The sequence below is a fragment of the Drepanopeziza brunnea genome (assembly GCF_022702325.1).
Source record: "Drepanopeziza brunnea f. sp. 'multigermtubi' strain 214-2 chromosome Unknown ctg1, whole genome shotgun sequence".
NCBI classification, from domain to species: Eukaryota; Fungi; Ascomycota; class Leotiomycetes; order Helotiales; family Drepanopezizaceae; genus Drepanopeziza; species Drepanopeziza brunnea.
In genome coordinates, this window is record NW_027094064.1 from 2,030,715 (window position 1) to 2,049,134 (window position 18,420).

The 18,420-nt window shown below is 50.1% G+C and overlaps 6 protein-coding genes across 6 annotated transcripts; 4 read left to right on the top strand and 2 right to left on the bottom strand.

Annotated features, from left to right (window-relative positions):
• Window positions 1–1,443: 1,443 nt before the first annotated feature.
• L3040_000346 (uncharacterized protein) lies at window positions 1,444–3,024 on the top strand (the record flags this gene model as incomplete). Its single annotated transcript, XM_066155118.1, has 3 exons — window positions 1,444–1,987; window positions 2,052–2,574; window positions 2,640–3,024. 3 exons carry the CDS (start codon window positions 1,444–1,446, stop codon window positions 3,022–3,024), a joined length of 1,452 nt encoding a protein of 483 aa, XP_066013171.1.
• A 735-nt stretch (window positions 3,025–3,759) lies between these two features.
• Window positions 3,760–7,610, top strand: L3040_000347 (uncharacterized protein; the record flags this gene model as incomplete). The annotated part of the gene is made up of 7 exons (XM_007297799.2): window positions 3,760–4,072; window positions 4,143–4,797; window positions 4,904–5,538; window positions 5,588–6,992; window positions 7,049–7,172; window positions 7,225–7,364; window positions 7,424–7,610. 7 exons carry the CDS (start codon window positions 3,760–3,762, stop codon window positions 7,608–7,610), a joined length of 3,459 nt encoding a protein of 1,152 aa, XP_007297861.2.
• Window positions 7,611–8,419: 809 nt separating this feature from the next.
• On the bottom strand, window positions 8,420–9,354 carry L3040_000348 (uncharacterized protein; the record flags this gene model as incomplete). Its single annotated transcript, XM_007297798.2, has 3 exons — window positions 8,420–8,776; window positions 8,929–9,171; window positions 9,301–9,354. 3 exons carry the CDS (start codon window positions 9,352–9,354, stop codon window positions 8,420–8,422), a joined length of 654 nt encoding a protein of 217 aa, XP_007297860.2.
• Window positions 9,355–11,594: 2,240 nt separating this feature from the next.
• Window positions 11,595–12,479, bottom strand: L3040_000349 (uncharacterized protein; the record flags this gene model as incomplete). Its single annotated transcript, XM_007292531.2, has 5 exons — window positions 11,595–11,659; window positions 11,753–12,013; window positions 12,067–12,196; window positions 12,301–12,313; window positions 12,448–12,479. The coding sequence occupies 5 exons, from the start codon at window positions 12,477–12,479 to the stop codon at window positions 11,595–11,597; spliced, it is 501 nt and encodes a 166-aa protein (XP_007292593.2).
• An 84-nt stretch (window positions 12,480–12,563) lies between these two features.
• L3040_000350 (uncharacterized protein) lies at window positions 12,564–13,487 on the top strand (the record flags this gene model as incomplete). The annotated part of the gene is made up of 5 exons (XM_007292530.2): window positions 12,564–12,578; window positions 12,839–12,858; window positions 12,918–12,970; window positions 13,069–13,268; window positions 13,329–13,487. 5 exons carry the CDS (start codon window positions 12,564–12,566, stop codon window positions 13,485–13,487), a joined length of 447 nt encoding a protein of 148 aa, XP_007292592.2.
• A 1,942-nt stretch (window positions 13,488–15,429) lies between these two features.
• Window positions 15,430–18,028, top strand: L3040_000351 (uncharacterized protein; the record flags this gene model as incomplete). Its single annotated transcript, XM_007292529.1, has 6 exons — window positions 15,430–15,483; window positions 15,635–15,681; window positions 15,733–15,828; window positions 16,046–16,130; window positions 16,188–17,846; window positions 17,912–18,028. The coding sequence occupies 6 exons, from the start codon at window positions 15,430–15,432 to the stop codon at window positions 18,026–18,028; spliced, it is 2,058 nt and encodes a 685-aa protein (XP_007292591.1).
• Between the last annotated feature and the right edge of the window lie 392 nt (window positions 18,029–18,420).

The window sequence follows — 18,420 nt, forward strand, 5'->3', positions numbered from 1 at the left end:
ACAACACCACAACAATAAGATTCCGGAAAGCCAAAGCCAAAAATAAAGCCAAAAGACAAAAGATAAGATTGGCAAAACAAGCGACCCAGTTCCGGACCCATCCCAAGATATAAGCACTCCTCTCTTCCCCAGCTCCCCCTCCTCCCCTCCTGTCACGTGCCCTATCTGTGACTCACATCCACCAGATCGATCGCACTGCTTCTGCTTTGCTTCTCTTGCATCTGCATGAATGAATGGATGGATGGATGAATGGATGAATTGCACGAAAGAGTACCCGTCTGTAAGTCGCGAGATCCCTTCCCCAACTGTGGAGTGCCCCTCAAAATCGCGAAAGTGTCACGATGCGGACCGCGTCTACTGGAGCCGGCCTTTTGGCTTGGAAAAAGTGGAGATCATGCAATGTCCGTCCGTACGCCCCGGTTCAGGTTGTACGTAAGAGTGGCTGGGCCAATTGGTGCTGCGTGAAGTGTGCGACGGGTAGGGCCTGCAGCTGTTGGTGGAGATGGGATCGGAGGTGGGATTGGATGACGGTGAGGTGAGGGCCCTTGGGCTTGGGCTGGGGCTTGGATTGGTTGGAGCTTGGCTGTTGTTGTATGTGAGTTGCGGGGAGACGCGAGATAGACGCGCGACAGACGCGCGACGGCTGGACGCGAAGACTTGTTGATGTTGATGTTGATGTTGACGTAGTTGTTTGTTGTTATTCGGCTTTTGTTACTTATAGTTCTCGGCTTTTGATTGCGCGTCGGCTTTGGGTTTTTGTTGTGTTTGCTTGTGGCTTTGGAGTGCTTGTTTCTTTTAGCCTGTCGATTCCTTGCCGTACCGGTACTCCCTTCGTACATACTCAACCTATCGCTGTGGCGTCTGGCCTGGTGGCGTTTCTCATGTTTTTTTTTTATCCGATCGCAATCCCATGTCTCGGGGCTAGAGGAAGACCCATTCTGGTGGGTTTGTCTTTTGGGAGATCAATTTACTCCATACTACCCATATTACAGTACTACTATATTCTGTCTTAAGGACGGGATCTGCATTCCAGCCCTAGTGGATCTGCCCTAGTGGATCTCATTCTCGGATAGGTCCGATTCTCTGATGGATCTCATTCTATACCGGATCTCACTCGGATAGATCTGATTCACCAGATCTGATTCTCCGATGCATCTCATTCTCCGATGGAACCCATTCCCGAAGATTTGCACTCGTCGTACTCTTTGACTGTCTCGCGCGGAAGCGGAAGAGATGGAGGATCATCAGAGCTCCGAGAGACAGGTGGAAAATATTTACTCTTACCTCACGACTCAAGTGCAAAACGGGAGCAATGGGGCAATCGTTACGAAAGACAGATAAGCAATGCTCAATATCGCCCGAGCCCATCTAGGGATTTCCCGACTCTTCAAGCTGATGATATCCTTGTGCGATGTCCACCTACCTACCTGATCTCTTTCCGCCATGGATAACTTTTGCTCCAACATGGAAAACAAGCTCGCTTCTGAGCATGTCCCATCCCTCGGTTCCCGTCTCCTCTCCTCCGTACACCCGCCCATCGGACTCAATAACAAACCCATCTTCATAGCATCCTCTGAATCCTACCTCCCGCAGCTCGTCGAGCCGCGGCGCACCCTCCCCAGCAATTTCTCGTCGAGTGAAACGCTCAATCACTCCTCCAAAACCCCGCCCTCATCCGCGGACGAGGATATCACGTTTCCTGAGGGCGGTGCAGGATGGCTCGTCGTGTTCGGAGCGTGGTGTGCGCTGTTCTCCTCGCTGGGGATCATGAATACGATGGGTGCATTTGAGGAGTACATCTCGACGCATCAGTTGGAGGAGTATGAAGTGTCGACTGTGGGCTGGATATTCAGCTTATACGCTTTTCTCACGTTTGGGGTTGGGCTATTCGTTGGGCCCATTTTCGATAAACATGGGCCGAGGTGGTTAATCCTTCCTGGGAGTGTACTGATTGTAATGAGTATGGATTTGATTGGGTATTGTTCAGGTCAGTCGATCCATGCCCTCCTCGTCTCCGATAGAGCAACGCTGCTGACGACTCGTGGGTGCAGAGTTCTGGCATTTCATCCTTGTCTTCAGCGTCCTGGGGGGAATCGGCTCCGCACTGCTTTTCTCGCCATCTATCACAGTAGTCGGGCACTTCTTCAACAAGAACCGCGGCTTCGCAACCGGGATTGCAGCAACAGGCGGCGCGTTCGGCGGCATCGTGTACCCGCTCACCCTGCAGTCTGTTATGCCTAGGATAGGCTTTCTCTGGTCTACAAAGATCATAGCGTTGATCTCGCTGGTCCTCTGTTCATGCGCCAACGTTCTCATCAAGAGCCGAGTCACATCTGGTGAATACTCTAGTGCTCGTCCGGATATCAGGATATTGAGGCACCCAGCATTTGCTGTCACCGTGCTCGGAGTGTTTCTACTGGAATTCGCGTTATTCGTACCGCTGACCTACATCAACGCATACTGCGTGTCCAAGGGCTTCAGCCCGGCCTTCTCGGCTGCGGTGCTGCCGGTTCTGAACGCCGGATCTGTGTTTGGAAGGCTGTTGCCGGGGTATTTCGCTGATAGATATGGCAGGTCTGTTGTTCTTCCCTGCATAATCTCCTCATCATACACACAGAGATGCTTACCATAATCGATAGGTTCAATATAGCCATCATAGCCATAATTCTCACAGTGATCTCCGTCCTCGCCATCTGGCTGCCCTTTGGCTCCTCCAAGCCGGGCCTCATAATCTTCGCTCTGCTCTTTGGGCTCGGCAGCGGCTCCAACATCAGTCTCACGCCTGTCTGTATCGGCCAGCTATGTGAGGTGGATCAGTATGGGAGGTATTACTCGACGTGCTTTTCTATTGTGAGCCTGGGCTGCCTGTTCGGGGTGCCTATCGCTGGGAAAATATTGGACGCGGAACGCGGCGATTATCAGGGCTTGGTGATATTCGTTGGGTGTTGCTATGCTGGAGGGTTGGCGGCGTTTTGCTGTGCGAGAGTGATGGTCGTTGGGTGGAGGTTGGGGAAGAGATATTGATTAGACCAGTCAGTGGTCATTGATTGGTACCTGGCTTGGAGGGAAGGGAATGCCAGATGCGTTGCAAAGAAGAGACCTTAAAAAATATATCCGTAGGTATTTGTTTGTTCCACGGAAGGATGCAGGTAGTTGGGAGGAGCATCGCGAGATGGAGAGTGGGAGTCGGGGTCGGGGTCACGAGTGGGATGGGGGATGGCAGAAAATCAAAATCAAAACCTTGCTGTTCTGCCGAGACTACCGTACAGCTTTGATCCCGCTTGCTTGACAGATCCGTACGCTACGGAGCTTGGCTCGGGCTCGGCCGAACCAAAACTTATATTCATCCTTCGATCAACACCACGATTCTTTCATCGCAGCACCCAGACTCTGATCCAGACCAGTACCCTCGTCGAGGCTCTCCCTCACGTCCACTCTCTTGCGCCCCTTTCTTTTCCTACCAAGTACCTCGGTATCTAGGTGTTGCACGCAGCTCGACTTCCGGTCATCAGTTTTCTCTTCGAGAGAGCCGTCCCGGCCCAACCCAGTTCAGCTCAGCAACGCAGCCGCAATATCCTCTTGTGAATACAGACTGCACGCTCTCAATCGCATCTTGCAGACGCTCCGCGATATCGAAGTACCGCTAGAACATGTATCGAAAGAGGTAGTTTCAACCCTCGCCCAGTGTCGGTTGGTCGATCAGGGCGGACGACATACATACATACAAGCGGCGCGGAAAACGCCCCCTCCTCCTACAAGATGCGCATCGGAATTCGACAGCAGCTGGGAGCGGTGGTTTTGATGACCGCTCTCGTCCCTCTAGCTGTTCTTGCCGTGGCCACATGGATCAATAACCGGAACTTCGTGGTCAGAATTACTAGCCAAGAGCTGAGCCTGACTGCTAGTCTGAAGGCCTCCCAAATTGCTCTGGATCTCCTTCTCATTCAATCGACATGTAGTACAATCGCGACTCGTATTCTGTTGAATGATGCATTGAAGTCATTTTACAGAGGGAATCAGACATCGATGAACTGGACCGAAGCCCTTGAGGACGTGTCAAGTGCCCTAAACAGTATGTGCTGCCTCATTTCGATTGCCAATCTTGCAAGCACTTATATCATCTACTGACTTCGGGCCTAAAGGTGGCGGCATCTCTTCATTGCTTCAAATTCAAGTTTTCTCGCGGAATTCGACAATTGGAATGGACCTTGGAAGGGGAAATACTTCCACATATCTCCTCCGGGCCTCAGCGCCAACATCTGGCATAGAATTACCTTACACGTATCCGAATGGGACGACCGTGAAGCTAGGGGATGACTCGGATCTTGGATACCCTACCCAGCTTTACCCTAATATTACCTACACGACAACTGATGCGCCAGATCCTTTAGACCCTTCGGTGAAAAAAGTCAGCGCGTCTGCCTTCAACGATCTGCCTCTTAACAGCACCTCTGAGCTCCTTCTGGGCCCCATGCAGGTCAATAATACCTATGCTCTCTTGTCGCTCACGCTACCGATCACCGATAATTCAAACAGGTCGAATGTACTAGCCTACATGACAGTTGTTGCAGCAGCCTCGTCTCTTATCAGCATTACGCAGTCTCGCGAGGGTCTGGATAATACGGGTGTTGTTCTATTGGTTGGCCCATCAAGACGAGAGAACTTATTTAGATATGAGCAGCGCCCTTCTAATGCGAACTATACCGCAGATCCTGATATCGTTGGGGATGCGAACGTCCGTTTTGTTCTCCCTCCATTGCCCTTCTCCGGCCAGCACAATCGGCATGCGAAATATCTGTAAGCTCATTTTATGCTATCTATTCAAGTGGTCGCCTACCTGGACAGACTTTGATTCTGATTTCGTTCCCTCATTCTTCGAGGTCATAAACTCTAACTTTGATAGTCAAAATATTACCGACTACGGGACTTCCAACTTCAGCATGAATAAATATTCGGCTGCTGTGGTTGGATTTACAGAATGGTATGACACGGTGAATAACGCCGGCAGTGATTTGACGACAAGGAACGAACAGGGTGAGAAGGTGGCGGTGGGGTTCGCAAGACCGCAGAGCGCTCTCGTTTCTTGGCTTCTCATCGTGGAGCAAAGACACTCTGAAGCCTGGGCTCCAATCGAACAGCTCAGAACTATAGTTGCGGCTTGTGTATTCGGCACAATAGCGCTTGTTCTGATCATAATCCTTCCCATGGCCCACTACAGTGTTCGCCCGATCAGACGGTTGCGAGATGCTACAGAGAGGTCGATTGCACCGCCTGGCTATACTCCCAGAGGAAGTATGCAGAGTGAAACAGATGACCGCGAAATCTTTGTAGATGGTGTAGGTGAATTAGAGGCTGGGAACAGTGGCTCATCACGCTCGAAGAAGACCACGTTTGTGAGATTACGAAATTTGGGTTCGAGCGGCCGAAGGAGGACTCTCGTTGAACGCCAAGAGGACGAGAGAAGAAGAGTCTTTAAGATTCCAGGCAAAGTTCGAGATCGGAAGCACTGGATCACCGACGAGCTCACTGAACTGACCAGTGAGTAACCCTCGGCTCTGTTCTAAACCTGAGTGCTGACAATTTGTAGCGACATTCAATGAAATGTCCGATGAGCTCATGACACAATATTCTAGCCTCGAACAAAAAGTTTCTGAACGTACTGAAGAGCTTGAAATCAGCAAGAGGGCCGCCGAAGCCGCGAATGAGAGCAAAACACTTTTCATCGCCAACATTTCACACGAGTTGAAGACGCCCTTGAACGGGATTCTCGGCATGTGCGCGGTATGCATGGGTGAAGAAGATCTTCCCAAGATCAAACGCAGTCTTGGCATTGTCTATAAATCCGGTGACTTGTTGCTGCATCTACTCAATGACCTGTTGCTGTTCAGCAAAAACCAAATCGGGCAGCAATTAAGTCTGGAAGAAAAAGAGTTTAGCCTGTCTGATATCAAAACCCAGATACTCACGATTTTCGCAAAACAGGTTCAAGAGGGTAAAATCGCTTTCAGTGTCAAATACCTCGGTACAGATGCAGAGGCTGACCAAGAACCCACTGAAAAGCCTTGCGGAATGCCTTTGCCTGCCATCGGGCCGGGAGGCGTAGGCAGGCTCAAAGACTTGTCCCTTTGGGGTGATCAACACCGTATTCTCCAGGTCATAATCAATCTTGTGAGCAACAGTTTGAAGTTCACTCCTCAGGGTGGGAAGGTCGAAGTACGTATCAAATGTTTGGGCGATGTAGAATCGCTGCCCGATGTCAGCAGGAACTCGATGGGATCTAAACATGGCTCTCAACGCAACTCAAAACATCGATACCGATCAGATCATGGCTCAAACCAACCTTCTGTTGGTACGGCTTTGATGATCAATCCTATGGACCCGAGACATACACCACGATTGCAAACTCAGGAGCGACCACATACTCCACCACCCCCTGGTGCTCGGACATTGATGTTTCAATTTGAAGTCGAGGATTCTGGGCCCGGAATTCCAGAACAGTTAAAGGACCGGGTATTTGAGCCATTTGTTCAAGGTGACCTAGGTTTGAGCAAGAAGTACGGCGGGACTGGACTAGGTTTGAGCATTTGTTCGCAGCTGGCCGGCTTGATGGGAGGCACAATTACTCTCGCGGACGCCGAGCCCCATGGGTCGACATTCACATTGAGAATACCACTCAAACATACCAGGTCTAGGGCTCCATCAACTTCGAGTTCAGATTTCCATGCGTCGAGACCTGTCAGTCTAGACGGTGGCACTCGAACAATTTCCAAAACCCCAGTAGATGCTACTCCGAATGAGGGCTTCAAAAAAGATCCTCAGCCTCGTCTTGTTGGTCTGAGTCAACCGTTCTTCGCTTCAGCATCGCCAACGACCGAAAAAGACCAGAACAGTCAACTTACTGCGCTGTCAAAGACAGCTACAAAAGAGCCCGGGTCGAAGCTTCGGGTGCTTGTAGCAGAGGATAACTTGATAAATATTGAGATTGTGCGACGGTCAGTCTCCCTGGCCAGTGACTTTTTCTTAAAAACTTTGGCTGACACTTTTCTAGAATGCTCGCTTTTGAAGACATCTCCAACGTTGTGGTAGCAAAAGATGGCCAAGAAGCTTTTGATCAGGTCAAAGACAGCATGGCCAAGGGAGAGTATTTCGATCTCATTTTTATGGATGTCCAGGTGAGTTTCCGCCTTTCCCTATGACGGGGATGGCGACTGACAGTTCGCAAAGATGCCCAACCTCGACGGTCTCCAAAGTACGAGACTGATTCGTCAGATGGGATACTCTGCGCCAATTGTCGCTCTTACGGCTTTCGCGGAGGAGAGTAATGTGAAGGAATGTTACGACTCTGGCATGAATATGTTCCTCAGGTAAGTCTCGGACTTTTTATCAGTAAATATTCTCAGTGGCGAATCTAACTCGTTCTCAGCAAACCTATCCGACGACCGGCCTTGAAACAGGTCCTGAGTAAATTTACAACCATACCCGAAGAGTCAGAGCAATCTTCCGTCACGAACAAGAGGAGTGCCGCATCCTCACTGGCCGAGAAATCCGGCCCCTCCGACAAGACAGAGACACAAGCTGTGGACGGAAAGCCGCCTCCGCCATCAAGCTAATAATATTTACGAGGCACTTGCATCCGATTCGATCTTCTGGGGAGCGAAGCCATGTTTGACAAGCGTTTTTGATCTCCAAGACTACCCACGAATTTCCTTTGTCCTTTGTCCCACAAGCAAAAAAAAGCAACGAGCGGCGCCAAGATCTTCACGAGCGCCAGAGGGAGTAGCTTGCTTTGCTTTTGCTTCGCTTAATATTTTCTTCTTTTCTTATCTTTTCTTTTTTTTCTTGGCGTGCGTAGGATACCAAAAAGCTGATATTGGGTTGGTCTCATATCAATTCGGCTTCGTTTTTGAGGATTTCAACTTTTGCAGCTGCAGCAGAGGCATTTTAAGAGTTTCTTGTAGTAATCTTTTACGTTCGGCATCGGGTGACAAGACTAGGAATAGAGGGATGGGAGGGAGGCAGGGTCTTGAAAAAAGCCGAGTCCTGGCCTTAGATTAATGTACATAGATGATTTGGGTGAGGTTAGCAGCACCCGTACAGAGAATACGCGGAGGAGGAGGTACAGTTCCCTCTGGGGGGCGGTTGGGAAGCGCAAGAGATCAGAAACAAATACCCCAAGGAGCATTTCGGAAGTGAACAAACAGTAATCTTAATTACTTGGTGTTCCTTGCGCGCTTTCTGAGAGTAGGTTACCCACCACCTACCTTGGGCATTGGCCTAGGTTTCTATGTACGAATGCGATGAATGGCTTTTCGCCCACTCCTGTCTGAATGTTGTTGCCTTCGCTTAAAGGTCTCACTGATAGTTAGTCAGCGCACTAACTAATAGTTTATTACTCCTCCGTACTGAGGAAGATAGACTTTCAATCCTTTTGCCCACCATCGTCCTCTTGATCGAAGCAAAAGGCCGAAACGTCAAACTGCAGCGGATCCAACATGTCCGCCTGCGCCTCCTCCTTCTCATCCCACTTCCTGCTTGGCTGCTTCCTGCAGCTCCCGTGCTCGGGACTACCCCCGCCGCCGCCGCCGCCGCCGTCCTGGCGCATCATGTCCAGCTCCTGCTTCACGTTCGCGTACTCAAGCTGCAGCGATGCGTAAGAGCGCGCGAGGTCGCTGTGCCGGCCTTCCAGCTCGCCGAGGCGCTGCTCGAGTTCGCGCATGTGCTTCTCCTTCCGGTCTCGGAATGCTCGTTGCGAGGCGCGGTTTTGGGCTCGGCGGCGCTGAGGGGAGGAGGAGCATGTGTTAGTTCTGTATGTTTTTGTATTTCTTTTCGTGGTTTGTGGTGCTGCGGATTTGTGCATTTGCTGAGAAGGGAAGAATACCATATATAGATAGATAGATATCTATCTGTATATGGTATCTATTTACCTACCGAATGCACATGCGAGGAGACGGTCTTCCCCGTCCCGTCGTTCCTCTTCCGCCTGCGATCGTGGTCCTCGTAGAGTCCCTCTATGGCCATGTCGAGCTCGACTGGAATGAGCTGGCCCAGTCCCATTGGCGTCATGATGCTATTCCCGCCGCCTATGGAATTTGGATATTGCACGGGGAAGGTGGGGTAGGCTATGGCCATGTAGCCGGTGCTTGCAGGACCGTACAGGCAGCTCTCGAAGCCCTGGTGTGGTGCTCAGCAAAAGTCAGTCGGTCAGCCAGTCAGCCAGTCAGTACTGGCGAAGGCAGCTTTCGGTCATCAGTGGGACGCGTGGAAAGAAAGAGAAAATGGAGAAGAAAAAGAAAACCTCACGCTGCAGTTCATAGGCGAGCTTGCGGAGGAATCGCTGGATGTGCCATCGTACATCTGCGACGTCGTTTCGGGATTCATCAGGTAGGGCTGGTGGCCCATACTACTGTCGGTATATCGTCCGTCAGACATCTGGAGCAAACAAGAAAGCAGCTTTGAAGCCGGTATCAGATGGTATCAAATGGCATCAAGTGAAGATTGAGTACTGGCCGTCTGTACTATTCTTTCTGCAAGGCTGGGCTGTGAGTGAGTGACACGATCGATGGCAATGGATCCAACGAAAACAAACTCCCATCACATCTCGCGGGAGGCAGGAGTCTTTATAAAAGTATTCATCCCACGCGCAGCGGCTGGAAGATGGCTTCCGCGGGTCCGTCCCCCATGGGAAAGGGATTCCAGCTGCGCGGGCAGGTTGAACATTTCCTATATCTATTTCTATCTATCTATACCTTGTATACTCGGATAGCTAAAGAGAAAGACAGGGAGAGGGAGGGACGGAGGGAGGGAGAGAGACAGAGATAGATGACCCTGCAGAAAAGGGTGCCATCTCATCTACCTGCAGACCTCCAATTGCCAAAGCAAAACGGCCCCTGAAAGGCCGAGAGACCAGACGATGCTGATGGAGATGGAAATGGAAATGGAAATACGAGTAGAGATGGAAGGGATGGTACGCATCGCATACCGACCGCCCTTCCTCGGGCTCATTCTGGCCTGGGAACGCGATTCATTCCAATCAGCGCCTCGGGGTCCTGCATCTCGAGCGGTCACAGCTATCTACTTCGTATCTGTGTTCTGTTGTGTTGTTTTTAGGGCTCGCTCACTTGCCCTCTCTCTGAATGGAACCTGGAGACAATACTGATGGTCGCAACGCAACGGCAACGGCAACGGCAACGTACCCCCAGCTCATCTCAACCCCAACCTATCACCCCCATCACATCGCTTAAACACTCACTGCTCCATTTCGCAGTGCTGACTGACTGACTTTGCCCGTGGCCACTGACGGGATACGGCAAAAGAGGACGGGACGACGGACCAGAACGGCCTGCTGCTGCTGCTGTTGCTGTTTTATGCAATGCAATGCAATGCCATGCGACGCGGGCTGACACCGACAGAGGAACTTGGGGACTTGAACTCGGATTTTAGTTGTATTTACGAACTGGTCCATGCATGCATACATACGTGCACGTTAATTGCTGCTGCAGCTGATACGCACATGTATGTATAGGATATTGGGGACGAGGACGTTGTGGATTAGCGAGCAGCGAGCAGCGAGCAGCAGCAGGCCTCGTACGGATAGATCATATCATACTCATCCAGATTTCAGAAGAAGAGACGGAATGGAATGTGGTTCGGTAGCATTTTTGCCGCAGAATATGGAGGCGGAGTTCCAATAACTCCTGCAGATATTATGTATATGTACAGATAGGTAGGTAGGGGAAGGGTGAGGTGGTGGGTGTGGCATTTGGCTCTCAGCTGGCTGCTGCCGAATATTGGAGCGGTTGGAAGAGAGAAAGAGTATCTTAACCAATGTTATTTTTTGTAAGGTGTGAACAAAAACTGATTTGCTATCCTACCTCTCTCCAGTCCAAAAGACACAACTACATAACTGAGGTGCAGAGACGGAGATACATATGGATAGATGCAGCGGACCCAAGTGCAAATCCACTAATCCCTATAGTAGCTGTTACTTACGGTATACAGTCTCACTCATTTTTCACGATCCAGAACACAACAGAAGAGAACAAAAAAAAAAAAAAAAAAAAAAAAAAAGACACACAAATGCAAAGCTGTGGCAGAACCTAGTAAGATATATCGTCTTCCCAAAGTCGGTTCGTAGCGAGCTTACTATTTACTCACTGTGCCTCACTGCCACTCCCAACGACTTTCCTTCCTCGGTCGTAAATGACCCCCGAGTCATGGTATATGCTCTACTGTAGCTGGTTTCTGTCACTGCCACCCCCAACCACACCCAAAATGTTCAAAAGCGCAAGACATAGCATTGATACCAACAATAGAAATACTAACATACACGGTCGTATTCGACCCACCACCAATGTCATCTCGACTTTATGCATCAGAAACGCCATTCTTTTGGAAGAAAAGAAAGAAAATGACGAGCAAGAGTACACGAATTTCGGTCCATGGCTGAACCCCAAATCCATAGCCTATTCGAGAGCCCCCAGTCCCCTCAGACCCCGATCCTTCCTTGCACTTCCAGCCAATATTCACAACTTTTAGCAGTGGAATAGGTGCGTTCCCAGATTGTCGATGGCGCCTCCTCCTGGTTAATGGAGCGCTTAGCAGGAGACGTCCAAGCTGGCCTTCGAGTTCATGAGCAGGGCGACAATCAAGCCGTAAAGACCTGTAGGATATTAGTGGATTTCGTTCGGCCCGGCATGATGGAAGGGGCCATGGATGTTTCTTGCTCATCCCTCTTGGTGCAAAAAAGACTTACCCAAGACTTCAGCGAAAATAAGGATGAGAATCATTCCGACGAAGAGACGAGGTTGTTGTGCAGTACCCCGTACACCGGCATCACCAACGATACCGATAGCAAAACCAGCAGCCAGACCAGCCAAACCGACAGAAAGACCGGCACCGAGTTGAATGAAGCCAGTGTACAAGGGCAATTGTTGCTTCAATCCATCGGAAATCAGGACCGAAACGACGAGACCATAAATACCAATGATACCAGCCATGATAACGGGTACAATGTCTGGATACATCGTCAGATTTTACCCTTCGATGTATGTGTATTCTACAGCTTACTCTTGACGATCAAATCAGGACGGAGAACACCCATGGCGCAGATACCGACACCAGACTTTGCGGTGCCGTATGCGGCACCGAAGCAGGTGAAGACGATGGCCGACGTGCAGCCCATGGCACCAAAGAACGGCTATTGTATGATGGTCAGTCCCAAGATCTTGCTCCATCCTTGGGGGGATCGAGATGTGTTGGACTGGAGTAGGGTTTGTAGGAACTCAGGAGGGGAGTACGAACCGCGTAGACCGGGCTGCAGAAAGAGGGTTAGCATAATTTTGACACAATTGAAAGGTCCATAACGAAGCTGCAGATGAGGCTGATCCAGAGATGCAGCGATGTCCATTTTGATGTCCAGTCGTCATTGTCATTGCCCAGGCGACTCACCAATAGATCAAACTGTCTCCGAGATCCGCCATTGTAAAGGTTTTGGTGGGTTGGGGAGCGTGAGGTATTCGTGAAGCTTGAATAAGCTGAGTGGGTGATGGTTGAACGGTAGATTGATGGTTTGGAGCTTGGTGAGAGACGTTGTTCTGATGGCGATGATGATGTTCAAGGAGAGGAAGAGCTGGTGAGGCGCGCCTTGCCTGATTGAGAGTAGCGCGTTCGCGAAATGGCGCTACTGCCCGGGGCCGATTTCCGAACTTTTTTTTTTGAAGAACATTCGGATTGTTCCTCAAACTTCACGATTTCACCAAATTTCCATCCATTCATAAAATAGCAGGGCGAGCCAGCGCAAGGAACCCTGACAGTTTATCCACCTCGAAAATAATTTCAGATTTTCTTCTACAACTCACAGTAAGCCGTGCGCCAATGCTTGCAAAACTGCCCGCCTTGTACTTACTTGACCCCGACAGACAGTCCACATCGAACTATTTCAAGATGGCCGAAGAACAAAACGGATCTGCTGGTATGCGCTTTCATTCCAAACCTCAATACTTTATTTCCGACTTCTCCGCAACCTACACAAACTTTCCAAGCCCAGAGTTCTTGCTGATTCTTCCACAGCTTGGCCCGTCGCCGATGCTGCTCTTACCCAAGAGATCCTCGACATTGTCCAGCAAGCCAGCCACGCCAGACAATTGAAGAAGGGTGCCAACGAGGCGACAAAGACCTTGAACAGAGGTATCTCGGAAGTCATCATCTTGGCTGCAGACACCGCTCCCCTCGCCATTCTTCTCCATCTCCCCCTTCTCTGCGAGGATAAGGTACGCTATTTCCCAGGCGCAAGCCTTCCCACTTCCTTACCATAATGCTCATGTGTGTAGAACGTTCCTTACGTCTACGTCCCCAGCAAGACGAGCTTGGGACGCGCCTGCGGTGTCTCCCGCGCCGTCATCGCCGCCAGCCTCACCACCAACGAGGCCTCCGACCTCATGAACCAGATCCGAACCCTGAAGGATAAGGTCGAGAGACTTATGATCTAATTCATTGGCTGGAAAACGGGACGGGTCATGCAACACTGGATTTGAGAAGACAGCCGGCGTTCGTGCTACGGCGAGGATATCTGATTTGCGGAGGTTTGTCAATTAGGGGAATCGAAACCTTGCACAAGTTCCACTTGGAAACTATGCCCTGGTAATTGATTACTGAATTCGGATTTTGCTTGTCGCTTGCGGATGGTACCGTGATGCTCAAATCCAGCCCTTGCTCTTTTCAATGGCATAATCTGGTCTATTCTTGAAGGTCAAGTTTGACCTGCAGCCAATGCGCCACTCCAGTGCGGGTTCACAGCCAAGGTTTTCGCGTGGTTCGTATTTCTGTTCTGTGAGATTTTTAACCTTTCGTTGGCTACCAAGACAAACGAGAGGCTTAGTTGGGAGAAGGCATATCTTCTCCGATACACTTGAGCTTTAATTCAGATGCGTTGAAGAATCCCAAGCTTCACAGCACAGCTTGACGCATACAGAGTCTTTCTACGCAGTAACGTAGAACAACGTATGTCCAACCCACATCTAGCTCGGACTTCCGGTAGCTACGCCATGCGTATTTGAATAACAAAATGGAGAACACATACCAGATAACACAGATTTCTACGAAGAGGCACAAGGCTATTAATCTATGGGCGGGCTCGGGTTACTCCAAAATAGCTTGCGATAGTCATGTTATGCGTGAATTTCAGCAGCGACTTACTCGGCTGAGCTTTTCAAAAGCAACAATATTTAGGAAGTTAGTGTTTCAGTTCCAGTTGTTTCTCAGCTTCTCTGCGGAAGATGAAAGATGAATCCAAGGCCTGCAGGATCAAATGGATCAAGTAGACAGACGGGGCTCAAGTTCCGGAAATTTTCTATTCAACCCCGTAGATTTTTTTCCCGATACCCGGTCAGTGGCTCGGTTTTTTTCCACTCAACCAACTTAGCGTGCTTCACAAATTTTGCGTTGGGATCATAATACAAAAAGCAACCTCGACCGACATCTACAAATGGTCGGGTGGTGTAGTTGGTTATCACATCTCGTTAACAGTTCTACTGTAACACAATACCGAGAAGGTCCTGGGATCGAGCCCCAGCCTGATCAAAGACATTTTTGTTTTTTTAGATCTTAAAGATCGGGGGCTTAGTGCGGTGTGTTGAGATGGGAAATTTCTGTTGCTGGTATGAGTGAGTGGGTGTTGTCAGGCTTTTATTAGGGCTTTGTGGGTGGTGGTTCTCTTTCCGTACGTCTATCTAGCTTTAAGCCGGTCATTACATAGGTTTCTTGGAGAGCGGACCAGATACCGGTTGTCCCTGGTTTTATGTTGTCTTGATACCGTTAATAAAATATCCTCTTTTTTGCTGCGGATAAAATTTGGGATAACAACGCTTTCATTTTTTTTGCCCGGGCCTCGGTCAGTTCCCCTCCATTGACTTTGCTTACTTAGCCTTGACATGGTTGAGCTTCCTTTCTTTCTTCCCGGCTCCGTCCCTATTGGTTGTACTGCTCAGGTAGGGAATAAATGCAGAAATAGAGGCAAAATACGGAGTAGATTCGATGCCCTCCTGCCAACCCAAGCTTACTTATCATCCCTTTGGTCCCTTTGGGCTCTTCCTCTCCCTTCTTATCCGGCGACATGTCTCGGAGCCGGTCCGTCCTCGAGAAGACGTTGAACTCCATTTATCCAGCGAATGGCCATCCAGCGCTTGCTGGTTGGGCCCGCTATAAAGTGACCCCACCTAATGACGGTGCACAGCTCAACAACCGCTTAGTACAGTAGTACTTCCCGGTGCTTACCCCTCCACAATTTTTCTCTTAGCCTCTGCCTCTGCCTCTGCCTCTCCACACTGCTACTGGCGTCCCCTCTCCCACATTCCCTCTCTCCCCTTCTCTCATACCGATCCTCCTCGTCTCCATCCCAACAACTCCAATCACTCAAGTATCGCCATCGTAATCATGGGCTACACCGACGTCGACAAGCTGGCTATCAACGCCATCCGTCTTTTGGCGGTATGTTTGTTGTGTTTCTCTTTCACCCACCCCCCGGCGCCCTCATTTTACCCCTCCATCGCCACGTCAATGAAGCTGCGGAAGCTGCACCGAGCACAACAATCAACACCTCTGAGATGTGGCATAACGGCCGCTAACTGTACCTCTATAGGTCGATGCTACCTTCAAGTCGAATTCGGGCCATCCCGGTGCGCCTATGTAAGTACATTCAGGGAAAAGATGTCGAGTGCTGCGACTGACCCGCAACAGGGGAATGGCACCGGTTGCCCACGTCCTCTTCAACAAGATCATGAGATACAACCCTAAGAACTCGGCATGGATTAACAGGGATAGATTCGTCCTCTCGTAAGTTGTTCAAGCTATCTTGAGCCCTGCCCTTGCAAGCTGCACCTCGGAGGTGTAAGCCGGCTGGATATGTATAAACACAGTATCTTGAAAGCAGAAAAAGTGGTGCTTTTAGGTCCACTGATATCACAATCCTTATTTTATCTCCGCTTAATCCTGCTTGAAAGCTTCATTGGGTGTCTTTGCAATTTCTGGCTAGCTATCTAACAATCAATAGCAACGGACACGCCTGCATGCTTCAATATGCTCTCCTTCACATTGCTGGATACAAGATCTCTATGGACGATATCAAGGCTTTTAGAGTGAGTTCTGATACCAAATCTTGCACGCCTTCGCAAAGTTGACCTGTATTCCCCTAGTCAATTGACAGCATCACACCTGGTCACCCAGAAGCCCACGACACCGACGGTGTTGAGGTCACCACTGGTCCTCTGGGACAAGGTTTCTCAAACGCTGTTGGATTGGCCATTGCTCAACACCACGCTGCTGGTGAGTTCAACAAGCCTGGATTCGAGCTGATCAACAACTACACATACACATTCTTGGGCGATGGATGCCACATGGAGGGAGTAGCCAGTGAGGCAGCCTCGCTAGCAGGCCACTTGCAACTTGGTAACCTGATTGCCATTTACGATGACAACCACATCTCTATCGATGGTGATACCAACTGTGCTTTCACTGAGGATGTCGCTCTTCGATTCAAGGCCTACGGCTGGCACGTTGAGGTCGTTGAGGACGGTGACAACGATTTGGAAGGCATTGAGGCAGCCATCAAGAAGTGCCAGGCCGTCAAGGACAAGCCATCTATGATTAAGCTCCGAACTACCATTGGATTCGGATCTCTGTTGGAAGGTACCCATGGTGTGCACGGCGCTCCTCTCAAGGTAGATGATATCAAGCAGGTCAAGACCAAGTTTGGTTTCAACCCTGAGCAATCTTTTGTCGTACCCCAAGAGGTTTATGACATGTACAACAAGCACGGTGCCGAGGGGGCTGCCGCTGAGAAGGAGTGGGAGCAACTTTTTGAGAAGTACGGTCAGCAATACAAGTCCGAGGCTGCTGATCTCAAGCGTCGTCTGACCGGCGATCTCCCAGAAGGATGGGAGAAGAACCTCCCAGTCTACTCTCCATCTGATGCTGCAGTTGCTTCGCGAAAGCTTTCTGAGATTGTTCTTCAAAAGATCCATGCGGCAGTTCCAGAATTGATGGGAGGATCTGCAGATTTGACTGGCTCCAACTTGACAAGATGGAAGGAGGCAGTTGACTTCCAGCCCCCTTCTCTCGGAATCGGTGACTGGTCCGGACGCTACATTAGATATGGTGTCCGTGAGCACGCCATGGGTGCCATCATGAACGGCCTTGCCGCATACGGTACAGTCATTCCGTACGGTGGTACTTTCTTGAACTTCGTCTCCTACGCTGCTGGAGCCATCCGTCTCTCTGCCCTGTCCCAAGTCCGTGCCATCTGGGTCGCCACTCACGACTCTATCGGTCTCGGTGAGGATGGTCCTACCCATCAACCTATCGAGACTCTCACCCATTTCCGTGCTCTGCCCAACTGCATGGTCTGGCGCCCAGCCGACGGGAACGAGACCAGCGCCGCATACTATGTTGCCTTGACCTCAAAGCACACCCCATCCATCATCGCCCTGTCCCGTCAAAACCTCCCTCAACTCGAGAACTCCACCATCGGCCACGCCATCAAGGGTGGTTACGCGGTCCACGAGGCCGAGAAGGCCGATATCACCTTGGTCTCCACCGGTTCGGAGGTCGGTATCTGCGTTGACGCCGTCAAGTACTTGAAGGAGAAGCACAACTTGACTGCTCGCGTTGTCTCCATTCCCTGCTTCGAGGTCTTCGATGCTCAACCTAAGGAGTACAGACTCAGCATCTTGCCAGATGGCATTCCATCTCTTTCCGTCGAAGTTATGTCCACGATGGGATGGGAAAAATACACCCACGAGCAATTTGGTCTCAACAGGTTCGGTGCCTCCGGTGCATATTTGGACGTCTACAAGGTGCGTACCATTTTTCCCCCTTCACCTGCATGGAACTGTACCAGAATTTAGCTAACTCCAAACAGAAGTTCGAGTTCACCCCCGAAGGCATCAGCAAGCGTGCTGTTGCCACTGTCGAGTTCTGGAAGGACGTCCCTAACATCCGCTCCCCCATCAACCGCGCTTTTCAACAACTCATCTAAACTTTGCAGTACTGGTGACGAATAGAAATTATATTTGGGGCGCATGGAAAATTGGTGTTTTAGCCTGTAGATAGACTCAGAATGAAATTTTTACGAACCAGCTACCATCTTCTACCTTGGAAGCGCTTATCGCTGTTTCGACTGGTGAAGATTGCCTTCAATTACAGGCAGTATTTTCATGCTTGCTACTAAGTCTCAAGAGACCCGGTTTTTCACTGGTATTGCGAGCTGGAAGTGAGGTTCCAACTCATACAAATTATTCAGGAGCTCGCTTGTTTCGTCATACCCCTACTACCCTTATTCCATCACAACAGCAGCTTGAGCTAGACAGACTAAACGCATACATACCGGTAGATGATGAGTCAGAATTCAGCTAAGTAGTTAGTGTACAT